This window comes from Neoarius graeffei, chromosome 18 (genome assembly GCF_027579695.1).
Source record: "Neoarius graeffei isolate fNeoGra1 chromosome 18, fNeoGra1.pri, whole genome shotgun sequence".
NCBI classification, from domain to species: Eukaryota; Metazoa; Chordata; class Actinopteri; order Siluriformes; family Ariidae; genus Neoarius; species Neoarius graeffei.
Window position 1 is genome coordinate 57,212,678 of NC_083586.1, and position 14,259 is coordinate 57,226,936.

Genomic DNA, 14,259 nt, shown 5'->3' on the forward strand with positions numbered 1-14,259 from the left:
CAGTATTGATGTAGTCTTACAGATATATCTCATGCACCTTGCACACACACAAACACACGTATACACATCTGCGTGGTCTATATGCTGTTTCTCTGTCCTGCTGATGCAGTGTTGTGTTACTGTCGATGTAGCATCAGGAGCGAGAACAAGAAACAACAGGAAGTCTTCCCTTTTTTTAGCATTCGTAGTCATGGCAACCTCTTTCAAGTCGTGTCCCCCCCCCCCCTTAGCTGACTCGTACCAAACAGAAGTGACAGAATGGTGGTGATTAAATTAAAAACAACAACCAACCAAACAACAAAGGTTACACCTTTATACATTTGTGGAAATATAACGAACGGTTATGCGAATTGTCTGGCTGTCTGGTTCAAGGAGCGCCGTGTGAATGAACCGTAAACACCGTCGCCATTCTCGGCATCTCGCTTTGATCTGTAGCCTCAAACCCAGGCATGAAAATCGGGCCTTCAATTAAAGCGGTTCCCACACTCTCTGCCAAGAGCCAGCTCCATTTGCATAACTAGTCTCTTCCTCTTAGTGACTTGATGAGTCCTCTTTTGCATCACAGACCATGGGCTAGAGGTCAGCATGGAGCGTGTCGCGTAACACACACGGAGGAAATCACAATTAATCGAGGTTTGTACATCTTAGTGATTGAAACATCTGTAGCCAAGGTCCTCTGTGATTACTCAGCATACATGCAGAAGTGCTATATACGATCAGAAAAGTACATGTGGCTACTTTCGTCATTTCATGGAATCGACTAACGGGATTAAAGATGCAGTATGTAATGTTACAAAGTGTTTCAGGACCTGTAATCCATATCGAATTTCAAAAAATCACAAAACGTGTGCGATTTATAAGATTACCATGTATGGGCTGTGACTAGGTTTTTTTATTTCAGGATTCTGTTTATTTAACATTTTCTGGCCCTGAAATTAACTCAGTCATTTTCCCAAATAAGGACAAACTGCTACGCTTTAGTACATTCTGAAAAAGTAGCGCCTAATGCATTCATAGTTTCAAAAGAGAGGGTGTGGTTGGTTATTTGATGTCAGTGTTGGGTTTTTTCCCCTTGTTTTTCAGACCTGAAATTAGCCCCGCCTCCAGTCTGAAGAAGAACCCTTTATTTGTCACATGTACAGCGAAATTCCTCCTCTGTATTTAACCCATCTGAAGCAGTGAACACACACGTGAGCAATGAGCACACACACATACCCAGTTGGGGGTTCAGCCATGATACAGAGGGAGGGGGAAATGCTGTTCGTTCACTGAACTCCACCCACATTTTTCCTGCCGGTCCCAGGAATCAAACCGGCGAGCCTTCGGGCTCAAGGGTGCTACTTCAGAACAAAACTCTTATCCTGTACATATTGTACATTGTTATAAAAGAGTGGGTGGGGCTGGTGAGTCGATTGAAAAAGAGAAGGCTTGTCATTGTGTTTATTGCAATTGCAGTTTAATATTTAAAAGTTTCAAACTGCTGCTTTAAATTGAATACGTTGAAAAAATAAATAAACAACGGACTGGTACAAAGCTCTGGCACTGGAGACTCCTTACAAAAGTTTAATAAATATGTCTTTCTAGAAAACATCACCCATGAGTCCTTGGGTATGTTTTTACGATCTCCCTTTGAGAACATATTCTGACCAATCAGAACTGGGAATTCAGCAGCGCTGTGGAATTATACGAAACGTGAAACGATTTCGCATCTATTCTATATAATCTTGTGTGCATGTGTATTAAACCAGCAGCCTCTGAAGAGATAAAGTAGCGGGAGGTGAGAGTTTGCCTAACAGGCCCGGGGCTGTGATTATAGCTGCTGTTCCCAGAGTTAAACTGGCTTTAGTTTGGCAGCACAAACACCTTTAATCTGATTCCCTACGGCACCACTTTGCATAGCTCTCCTTTTGGGGCGTGTAGGTAAATCTGACACTTTGCTCGGATCTCAGGTTCTGTGCTGAATATTACTGAGTCATGGAAGTTTTTTTTTTTCCCCTCCTCATGTGACACTTCCTCCTCGTCTCCTTGTCGGTCTCCACAGTGACGACTACCTGGTGCGTGTCAAGGCAGTAGTGATGACGAGGGACGACTCAAGCGGTGGTTGGCTGGCTCAGGAAGGGGGCGGGCTCAGCCGGGTGGGCGTGTGTAAGGTGTCTCCAGTAGACCTGGACCTCCTTGGCCGTAACGGGTTCCTCATCTACGGAGAGAGACTCCGAGACAAGCAGGTGTGTGGATAAAAAAAGTAAAAAGTGTATAAATAGTGTGTGTATAACGTGTGTATTGTAGTAGCATACGGTATGTTACTAAGAGACAAAAAAATAGCAAACTAGAACGCGCATTCCCTAAAGAGAACGCAGGATTGCGCAATGTTAACTGCTAGCATGCTAACATGCTAATGGCTAACATTCTAAATTTGTGTGTGTGTATATACGGACAGAAATGTTCCTAATAAAGTGTCCAGTAAGTTGAAGTTGATTTGTAACAGCTAACATCCAGTGGTGCTTGAAAGTTTGTGAACCCTTTAGAATTTTCTATATTTCTGCATAAGCATGACCTAAAACATCATCAGATTTTCACACAAGTCCTAAAAGTAGATCAAGAGAACCCAGTTAAACAAACGAGACAAAAATATTATACTTGGTCATTTATTTATTGAGGAAAATGATCCAATATTACATATCTGTGAGTGGCAAAAGTATGTGAACCTCTAGGATTAGCAGTTAATTTGAAGGTGAAATTAGAGTCAGGTGTTTTCAATCAACGGAATGACAATCAGGTGTGAGTGGGCACCCTGTTTTATTTAAAGAACAGGGATCTATCAAAGTCTGATCTTCACAACACATGTTTGTGGAAGTGTATCATGGCACGAACAAAGGAGGTTTCTGAGGACCTCAGAAAAAGCGTTGTTGATGCTCATCAGGCTGGAAAAGGTTACAAAACCATCTCTAAAGAGTTTGGACTCCACCAATACACAGTCAGACAGATTGTGTACAAATGGAGGAAATTCAAGACCATTGTTACCCTCCACAGGAGTGGTCGACCAACAAGGATCACTCCAAGAGCAAGGCATGTAATAGTTGGCGAGGTCGCAAAGGACCCCAGGGTAACTTCTAAGCAACTGAAGGCCTCTCTCACATTGACTAATGTTAATGTTCATGAGTCCACCATCAGGAGAACAGTCAACAATAATGGTGTGCATGGCAGGGTTGCAAGGAGAAAGCCACTGCTCTCCAAAAAGAACATTGCTGCTCGTCTGCAGTTTGCTAAATATCATGTGGACAAGCCAGAAGGCTATTGGAAAAATGTTTTGTGGATGGATGAGACCAAAATAGAACTTTTTGGTTTAAATGAGAAGCGTTATGTTTGGAGAAAGGAAAACACTGCATTCCAGCATAAGAACCTTATCCCATCTGTGAAACATGGTGGTGGTAGTATCATGGTTTGGGCCTGTTTTGCTGCATCTGGGCCAGGACGGCTTGCCATCATTGATGGAACAATGAATTCTGAATTATACCAGCGAATTCTAAAGGAAAATATCAGGACATCTGTCCATGAACTGAATCTCAAGAGAAGGTGGGTCATGCAGCAAGACAACGACCCTAAGCACACAAGTCGTTCTACCAAAGAATGGTTAAAGAAGAATAAAGTTAATGCTTTGGAATGGCCAAGTCAAAGTCCTGACCTTAATCCAATCGAAATGTTGTGGAAGGACCTGAAGCGAGCAGTTCATGTGAGGAAACCCACCAACATCCCAGAGTTGAAGCTGTTCTGTACGGAGGAACGGGCTAAAATTCCTCCAAGCCGGTGTGCAGGACTGATCAACAGTTACCGCAAACGTTTAGTTGCAGTTATTGCTGCACAAGGGGGTCACCTACTTTTGCCACTCACAGATATGTAATATTTGATCATTTTCCTCAATAAATAAATGACCAAGTATAATATTTTTGTCTCGTTTGTTTAACTGTGTTCTCTTTATTTACTTTTAGGACTTGTGTGAAAATCTGATGACGTTTTAGGTCATATTTATGCAGAAATATAGAAAATTCTAAAGGGTTCACAAACTTTCAAGCACCACTGTACTAACTGCTACCCTGTTAACATGCTAACATGGTAATGGCTAACATGCTAAATGTATATGTGTGTGTACGTGTGGACACGTGTTCCTAAATATTTTTGTATAAGTTGCACCAACATACCAGACATTTTTTTTAATTTCCCATGATGTTTGTACTTACCACTAAAGTGACACTTCATCGCCCCCTATTGGTGTGGTCGAGTTTAGTTTTTGTCCCATTAGTGTTGCCTCACTCACAAAGTCTAAAAAAATTTTACGCCCAAATAAGGACTTCCTGATCCATCACTTCACTTGGACACAGCAAAAATGCAATATGTCAGTTTTGTAGTAATGTTTATTTATTTATTTATTTATTTTTTAGTTTGTGTGGTTTGGAACTGTGGTATAAAATATGATTTAAAAAAGAACAGCTTATATTAGCTTACCCGGTAGCTTAGCGTATACAGCATTTGATTCACATGCAGCATGGATATGTCACACATCCAGACCAAAACTGTTAGCATCTTATTGATATCACAGCATTTTTAACAAGAAGTATCAGACCAATAGCTGATAACAGTAGTGGTAATGAAGCATCCCTGGTATTAACCCAACCTCAGCTTCATCAGATTGTGTCTTAAGTAGGCCGTCACAAAAATTCAAACAAACCTGGTTCTAATCTCAAGTGTTGATGAAGAAGCTGTGCTCACCTTGTATCGGTTACAGACTCAGTGATACAGAGTGCTGTATTGTACGCAGGTGATCCTCAAGTGCTTCCTGAAGAAGGATCTGATCTACACTAAAGCCACTCCCACATTCCATCACTGGCAAGTCGACAACAGAAAGTGCGGCCTGACGTTCCAGAGTCCGGCGGACGCTCGTGCCTTCGACCGTGGCGTCAGGAAGGCCATCGAAGACCTGACTGATGGTGAGCGAGGAGGACAAATATTAACGGAAGTTTCAAAATATTTACATGTTGGAATGTTGGAATGTTTAAGATCGTGTGTGCTACGTTTCCACTCTCAAAACATGTTTACTAAACCTTTCAGCATTGTGTTACTTGATGAAGGTGAAAGCCTTTAAATTACTGAATGTCATTTATGGAATGCTATTATTATTATTATTATTATTATTATTATTGTGTTTTTTTAAATAAAACACAGCATTAAACAAAGCATGTGCCGTAAAAACCCAGTATACGCAAGTACACTGCATCCCCACTATAACAAACTCTTTTACTATGAACTTTCGCATATAACAAACTAAGTTCGTGTCCCCGCTTTTCATGACAATGCGTTCAGAGCCTTCAAAGAAGCATCACTGTGTCACGTCCATACGCACCGGCGCTCAGAGCATGCACACATGCAGCGGCATTCAGACTAATTACCATGCACCTGTTACGGATTAGAGCGCAATCACAGCGTGCATTTATCAGAACTCTTTAAACACACAGACTTGATGAAGTATATACGCTGTACCAAGTGTCTCACATTACCAAGCCTTATTATCTCTGTATTGTCTTTCTGTTTTTTTTGTTTGTTTCTTTTTTTTGTGTGTGTGTATTTGGACTCTGCCTTTCATCTTTGCCTCTCCCATTCTGTTTGTGCCTCGCCTGACCGTTGCCCGTTTCACGACCCTGACTTTGTCTTACATTTTTGAAATGTTTGCCTGCCTGTTTGTAAATAAACACACTTCCGGCAATTACGTCCGTCATTCGCCTGCTTACATGACACACTGAGCCATGCGCGCCTCTTCCCACCAGATACAAACAGTGATTAATTGACTAAACAATACGTGTTAACGCCATAAAACAAAAGCTTAACGAGCTTCACTTAGGTGTTGATCACTAACAATTATCGAGAACGATGATCGATAAAAGGGCGAAATGACTGCTGATACCACTAAACTTAACAACTAGTTAAAGCATCCTGGCGGTGTTTTTATACCCCCCCGCCCCGCCCAGCCCAGCCATGCGGCTCAACATAAATGACAGCATCGGTGATTTGCGACACATGAATGAACTGAATGGTGAGGATTTAGAAAACTCATACCCCTTTTCCACCAAATCAGTTCCAGGGCTGGTTCGGGGCCAGTGCTGGTGCTGGTTCACAACTCGTTCAACTTGCAAGCCAGCTGAGAACCAGTTTGCTTTTCCATAGCTCGCGGTGCTAAGGGAAGCCACGTCATTACGTCGCTGTATACGTCAGTTACGTCGCTACGTTTGCATAAACCTTGACGCGAATATCGAAGCAAACACAACATGGAAGAAGCAGCAGCAGCAACAACAACAATAATAATAATAATAATAATAATGGATGACTTCGCGTTTGTACAGCTGTTGCTTCTCGTCGCTTAAAAATGGCAATTTTTCGCGGTCTTGTTATTGTTGTTGGTCTTAACAACTCCGCCCCCCCGCTGACGTAAGCGGTTCTTTCCTCTGGCCCAGCAGAGAGTTGGTGCTAGCCTGGAACCGGTTTTTCTGGCCCCAGAGCCAGTTCTTTGTCAGTGGAAACAGAAAACCCGGTTCCAAACTAAGCACTGGCCCCGAACCAGCCCTGGAACTGCTTTGGTGGAAAAGGGGCAACAGTGTGTCGGTGGGTGGATATTGACAACAAACGATACACCGGTCACCTCCGTCATGACCATAACAGACGAAGAAATCAATCATCGCCTCCGTGATCCTTTAACTCAGTCAGTGAACTGCAATAGTGACTCAGAAGGAGAAATCCATGATAAGGAATTTCAGTGTGCCTAAAATTTCATATATAACGAGAGGGTTTGGTGTGACAAGTGGGTCCATTTCAGTCTTACGAACTTTTCCGTATAACAAACTATTTGGACATCACCCAAGGAGTTCGTTATCACAGGGTCGCAGTGTATTTCATTTCCAACAGCTGACATATTGGACCTGTGGTCTGAACCTCATCTCATCTCTAGCCGCTTTATCCTGTTCTACAGGGTCGCAGGCAAGCTGGAGCCTATCCCAGCTGACTACGGGCGAAAGGCGGGGTACACCCTGGACAAGTCGCCAGGTCATCACAGGGCTGACACATAGACACAGACAACCATTCACACTCACATTCACACCTACGCTCAATTTAGAGTCACCAGTTAACCTAACCTGCATGTCTTTGGACTGTGGGGGAAACCGGAGCACCCGGAGGAAACCCACGCGGACACGGGGAGAACATGCAAACTCCGCACAGAAAGGCCCTCGCCAGCCACGGGGCTCGAACCCGGACCTTCTTGCTGTGAGGCGACAGCGCTAACCACTACACCACCGTGCCGCCCTGGTTTGAACCTCAACATCACCATTACCTTCACTCTATGTAGTGAGCGTATGTAGTGATTATGATGTCAGGATGGCTTAATTATGTGTTTTAGGCTTAAATAAAAAAAATATATACATATAGTGAACTTTTATTTGAATCCTGGATCACTGAGGATATATAAAATCAAGCGAATTTCAGCAACATCGTCGCTGTGGGTATATATTTTATATATATATATATATATATATATATATATATATATATATATATAAAATGCTGGTGCAGCACAGCAACTGCAAATATGCTAATAAATAAGCTTTGATTCATAAGTCGTATCACCTACAGAACATCTGATGTTCTGAAAAATGCAACGTCAACTTTTAAGCTAGATATAAGACATAGATTTCATCCATTTATTGTTACATTTAAAGCTAGACGGCCTTTCAATTTTCGTGAAATTTAGTTCCCTCTGAAATGTGGTCATTGTGATGTATGTTTATTTCTGTAATATCTCACAGAATATCAGGCCATTCTGTGGCTGGGAAGTTATTTAATTTGAGGGGATTAAAGCAAATAACGTGCATGAAATCGCTCGCTTCGCGCAGTCAAGCAGACAGAGGAAGTCCGTGTGCGCATGCGCAGGTTTACCTTTGAGCGTGCACTGACAGTTCCATCGTTCTGTCGCTAAATGAACAGCTGATCACACCGAGGTGCTTGCTGAGCGCCGATATTTATTAGATTGATATTTCCTGCGTTTCCTTTCCTTCGTATATAACATAACGTCTTTTCTTCTCGCTTTCCGTTACTGTAGTCGGTCTTTCACGTTTCATTCGTGTCCTCCATTTTTCTCTCCTGTTTCAAATTTGCATCCCACAAATTTCCATGAACGGGTAAAACCCACCACGTGATGCGTGACGTAGTATCTTGTATTGGGTCATGGTGAAGCAGGAAAAAATAGTAGAGAATTTAGGGCCACATGGCCCTAAATTCATTAATTGTTCTATTTTTAAAAAAAACTAATAAAACTGGAAGTCTGTGATTCGAATTCAGGCGCTTTCATTCCACTAAACAAAAATAATTGGATGTCGGGGAAAATTCTTTTTATGACCTACACGTGAAAAATCTGAAGGCAGTCTAGCTTTAATGTTGTGGAACGTCCGTGATACAAGTTCTCATTTACATTAAACAGCAATAAACAGTGGCTCCTTTACAAGCCTGTGTTTATTCTTGATGAGAAAAAAACACCCCGCAGCATTTCATGTTACAGAGAAACGTGGAGAAAGTATAAAACTTGCTGATTGTTACAAATCTTTTGCACTGGAAACTCCTTCTATAAATGATTAAATAAACGCCTCGTTACAAAAAAAACACTTTACAAGATTCTACATTTTTACTTGTTAATTAAAAACACGTTATCTTTATTAGCCTTAGATTATGCGGAGCGTCCGCCGTACATTCAATTCTGTGAATGAGCCGTTACTATGGAAACGATAATGTATTGGAAAGCCTTTCACTGTAATGTGTGTATTTAGGGTGGTGTTTGTTGCGTGTGCAGGTTCCACCACGTCCTCGTCTACTCTACAGAACGAGACGGAGCTGGGAGACGACGATGTCTTTACGGTGAGGATCCCTCTCTGCTTTTCTGTCTTACTCTCACTGTCTCACTCACTCACTCACTGTCTCTGTCTCTGGTATGTGTGTGTGTGTGTGTGTGTGTGTGTGTGTGTGTGAGGGGGATGTTTTCAGGAAGTGGCCTCTAAACTCCCCTGCTGCTCCTAAATCAAGACAACAAAAACACACCGAATGCCTGAAAGCAGAGGAGATGAACCTCCCCCCTCCCCCCCCCCCCCCCCCCCCACACACACACATACACAAAACATTGCATCATTACCTCTAACACTGGAGACTCCTTCCATAAATACTACAAAAAGTAGTGCCTCCTAACAGAAAACCGCACCATTTCAACAATTATACGTTTTTCTTTCTTAAATAACATGTTTTATTATTACTTTTAGATTACATGGCGCGTCTGCAGAATAAGTCCCAGTGAGCTGTTACTATAGAAACAATAACATGTTAGAACCAGCACATTAATATAAATGCGTAACTACTGTGTAAGCTAACAGACTGAGCTCGCAGGTCTCAGATTTGAGAGAGAGAATGAACGATAAACAGTCACTGCAGTCAAGAAAAGAAGAAGAAGAAGAAACAGTGTCCAGAGGAAAACCCCTCACCTTCCTGTGAATGTGAGAAACAAAAACAACTTCCTGTGTGTGTCTGAACCATCCGATCTGTTGAAGCACCCAGTCAGGATCTGAATGTAACATACTGTAATTTGTTTCCTCATAGTGGACAGAGCAGTCATCTCACACACACACACACACACACACACACACACACACACACACACACACACACACACACACACGCATGGGCTGTATTTTTGTTATTACTGGCAGGACAGCTCTCCCAGCATGACTCTTGATTCAGAAATTGGTTCAAACACACACACACACACACGATGGCTCAGAATAGTCCTGACAGGACAGGAAGTGGTGCAGGAAGAGGATAGCTCTGACTCTGTAGGGTGAAGGTTATGGCTTATCGTATATACAAGCACTTTATTTCCTCACTAGCACACAAAGGAGGTGAAAGTTCAAGATCATGGAGTGTTTTTAAAATAATTTTAGTGTTTATTTAGAAACGATACCACAGAGGCATGGCCTCCTGTCATCTGTCAGATTTAGTAAAGGAGGCGTGGCCTCCTGTCATCTGTCAGATTTAGTAAAGGAGGCGTGGCCTCCTGTCATCTGTCAGATTTAGTAAAGGAGGCGTGGCCTCCTGTCATCTGTCAGATTTAGTAAAGGAGGCGTGGCCTCCTGTCATCTGTCAGATTTAGTAAAGGAGGCGTGGCCTCCTGTCATCTGTCAGATTTAGTAAAGGAGGCGTAGCCTCCTGTCATCTGTCAGATTTAGTAAAGGAGGCGTGGCCTCCTGTCATCTGTCAGATTTAGTAAAGGAGGCGTGGCCTCTGTCATCTGTCAGATTTAGTAAAGGAGGCGTGGCCTCTGTGTCATCTGTCGGATTTAGTAAAGGAGGCGTGGCCTCTGTGTCATCTGTCAGATTTAGTAAAGGAGGCGTGGCCTCTGTGTCATCTGTCGGATTTAGTAAAGGAGGCGTGGCCTCTGTGTCATCTGTCAGATTTAGTAAAGGAGGCGTGGCCTCCTGTCATCTGTCGGATTTAGTAAAGGAGGCGTGGCCTCTGTCATCTGTCAGATTTAGTAAAGGAGGCGTGGCCTCTGTGTCATCTGTCAGATTTAGTAAAGGAGGCGTGGCCTCTGTGTCATCTGTCAGATTTAGTAAAGGAGGCGTGGCCTCTGTGTCATCTGTCAGATTTAGTAAAGGAGGCGTGGCCTCTGTGTCATCTGTCAGATTTAGTAAAGGAGGCGTGGCCTCTGTGTCATCTGTCAGATTTAGTAAAGGAGGCGTGGCCTCTGTGTCATCTGTCAGATTTAGTAAAGGAGGCGTGGCCTCTGTGTCATCTGTCAGATTTAGTAAAGGAGGCGTGACCTCTGTCATCTGTCAGATTTAATAAAAGAGGTGTGGCCTCTGCCATCTGTCAGATTTAGTAAAGAAAGCAGGGCCTCTGTCATCTGTCAGATTTAGTAAAAGAGGTGTGGCCTCTGTGCCATCTGTCAGATTTAGTAAAGAAGGCGGGGCCTCTGTGTCATCTGTCAGATTTAGTAAAAGAGGCGGGGCCTCTGTCATCTGTCAGATTTAGTAAAGGAGGCGTGGCCTCTGTGTCATCTGTCAGATTTAGTAAAGGAGGCGTGGCCTCTGTGTCATCTGTCAGATTTAGTAAGGGAGGCGTGGCCTCTGTGTCATCTGTCAGATTTAGTAAAGGAGGCGTGGCCTCTGTGTCATCTGTCAGATTTAGTAAAGGAGGCGTGGCCTCTGTGTCATCTGTCAGATTTAGTAAAGGAGGCGTGGCCTCTGTGTCATCTGTCAGATTTAGTAAAGGAGGCGTGGCCTCTGTGTCATCTGTCAGATTTAGTAAAGGAGGCGTGGCCTGTGTCATCTGTCAGATTTAGTAAAGGAGGCGTGGCCTCTGCCATCTGTCAGATTTAGTAAAGGAGGCGTGGCCTCTGTGTCATCTGTCAGATTTAGTAGAGGAAGCGGGGCCTCTGTGTCATCTGTCAGATTTAGTAAAGGACGCGTGACCTCTGTCATCTGTCAGATTTAATAAAAGAGGCGTGGTCTCTGTGTCATCTGTCAGATTTAGTAAAGGAGGAGTGACCTCTGTCATCTGTCAGATTTAGTAAAGGAGGCATGGCCTCTGTGTCATCTGTCAGATTTAGTAAAGGAGGCGTGACCTCTGTCATCTGTCAGATTTAATAAAAGAGGCGTGGTCTCTGTGTCATCTGTCAGATTTAGTAAAGGAGGAGTGACCTCTGTCATCTGTCAGATTTAGTAAAGGAGGCATGACCTCTGCCATCTGTCAGATTTAGTAAAGGAGGCGTGGCCTCTGTCATCTGTCAGATTTAGTAAAGGAGGCATGGCCTCTGTCATCTGTCAGATTTAGTAAAGGAGGCGTGGCCTCTGTTATCTGTCAGATTTACTAAAGGAGGCGTGGCCTCTGTGTCATCTGTCAGATTTGGTAAAGGAGGCGTGGCCTCTGCGTCATCTGTCAGCTTCTAGTAAAGGAGACATGCCCTCTGTGTCATCTGTCAGATTTAGTAGAGGAAGCGGGGCCTCTGTGTCATCTGTCAGATTTAGTAAAGGAGGCGTGACCTCTGTCATCTGTCAGATTTAGTAAAGGAGGCGTGACCTCTGTCATCTGTCAGATTTAATAAAAGAGGCGTGGTCTCTGTGTCATCTGTCAGATTTAGTAAAGGAGGCATGACCTCTGTCATCTGTCAGATTTAGTAAAGGAGGCGTGACCTCTGCCATCTGTCAGATTTAGTAAAGGAGGCGTGGCCTCTGTCATCTGTCAGATTTAGTAAAGGAGGCGTGGCCTCTGTCATCTGTCAGATTTACTAAAGGAGGCGTGGCCTCTGCGTCATCTGTCAGCTTCTAGTAAAGGAGACATGCCCTCTGTGTCACCTGTCAGATTAAGAAGGCGTGGCCTCTGTGTCATCTGTCAGATTTAGTAAAGGAGGCGTGGCCTCTGTGTCATCTGTCAGATTTAGTAAAGGAGGCGTGGCCTCTGTGTCATCTGTCAGATTTAGTAAAGGAGGCGTGGCCTCTGTGTCATCTGTCAGATTTAGTAAAGGAGGCGTGGCCTCTGTGTCATCTGTCAGATTTAGTAAAGGAGGCGTGGCCTCTGTGTCATCTGTCAGATTTAGTAAAGGAGGCGTGACCTCTGTCATCTGTCAGATTTAATAAAAGAGGTGTGGCCTCTGCCATCTGTCAGATTTAGTAAAGAAAGCAGGGCCTCTGTCATCTGTCAGATTTAGTAAAGGAGGCGTGGCCTCTGTGCCATCTGTCAGATTTAGTAAAGAAGGCGGGGCCTCTGTGTCATCTGTCAGATTTAGTAAAAGAGGCGGGGCCTCTGTCATCTGTCAGATTTAGTAAAGGAGGCGTGGCCTCTGTGTCATCTGTCAGATTTAGTAAAGGAGGCGTGGCCTCTGTGTCATCTGTCAGATTTAGTAAGGGAGGCGTGGCCTCTGTGTCATCTGTCAGATTTAGTAAAGGAGGCGTGGCCTCTGTGTCATCTGTCAGATTTAGTAAAGGAGGCGTGGCCTCTGTGTCATCTGTCAGATTTAGTAAAGGAGGCGTGGCCTCTGTGTCATCTGTCAGATTTAGTAAAGGAGGCGTGGCCTCTGTGTCATCTGTCAGATTTAGTAAAGGAGGCGTGGCCTGTGTCATCTGTCAGATTTAGTAAAGGAGGCGTGGCCTCTGCCATCTGTCAGATTTAGTAAAGGAGGCGTGGCCTCTGTGTCATCTGTCAGATTTAGTAGAGGAAGCGGGGCCTCTGTCATCTGTCAGATTTAGTAAAGGACGCGTGACCTCTGTCATCTGTCAGATTTAATAAAAGAGGCGTGGTCTCTGTGTCATCTGTCAGATTTAGTAAAGGAGGAGTGACCTCTGTCATCTGTCAGATTTAGTAAAGGAGGCATGGCCTCTGTGTCATCTGTCAGATTTAGTAAAGGAGGCGTGACCTCTGTCATCTGTCAGATTTAATAAAAGAGGCGTGGTCTCTGTGTCATCTGTCAGATTTAGTAAAGGAGGCATGACCTCTGCCATCTGTCAGATTTAGTAAAGGAGGCGTGGCCTCTGTCATCTGTCAGATTTAGTAAAGGAGGCATGGCCTCTGTCATCTGTCAGATTTAGTAAAGGAGGCGTGGCCTCTGTTATCTGTCAGATTTACTAAAGGAGGCGTGGCCTCTGTGTCATCTGTCAGATTTGGTAAAGGAGGCGTGGCCTCTGCGTCATCTGTCAGCTTCTAGTAAAGGAGACATGCCCTCTGTGTCATCTGTCAGATTTAGTAGAGGAAGCGGGGCCTCTGTGTCATCTGTCAGATTTAGTAAAGGAGGCGTGACCTCTGTCATCTGTCAGATTTAGTAAAGGAGGCGTGACCTCTGTCATCTGTCAGATTTAATAAAAGAGGCGTGGTCTCTGTGTCATCTGTCAGATTTAGTAAAGGAGGCATGACCTCTGTCATCTGTCAGATTTAGTAAAGGAGGCGTGACCTCTGCCATCTGTCAGATTTAGTAAAGGAGGCGTGGCCTCTGTCATCTGTCAGATTTAGTAAAGGAGGCGTGGCCTCTGTCATCTGTCAGATTTACTAAAGGAGGCGTGGCCTCTGCGTCATCTGTCAGCTTCTAGTAAAGGAGACATGCCCTCTGTGTCACCTGTCAGATTAAGAAGGCGTGGCCTCTGTGTCATCTGTCAGCTTCTAGTAAAGGAGGCATGGCCTCTGTGTCACCTGTCA

General features: G+C 43.9%; 1 protein-coding gene across 1 annotated transcript in view; it reads left to right on the forward strand.

Annotated features, from left to right (window-relative positions):
* spred2a (sprouty related EVH1 domain containing 2a) overlaps positions 1–14,259 on the forward strand; it is a 58,765-nt gene that overhangs the window by 26,435 nt on the left and 18,071 nt on the right. Inside the window, exons 2-4 of the mRNA XM_060899067.1 lie at positions 2,042–2,225; positions 4,814–4,982; positions 8,882–8,946. Coding sequence (XP_060755050.1) covers positions 2,042–2,225; positions 4,814–4,982; positions 8,882–8,946 — 418 coding nt within the window. The remainder of the gene's footprint in view (positions 1–2,041; positions 2,226–4,813; positions 4,983–8,881; positions 8,947–14,259) is intronic.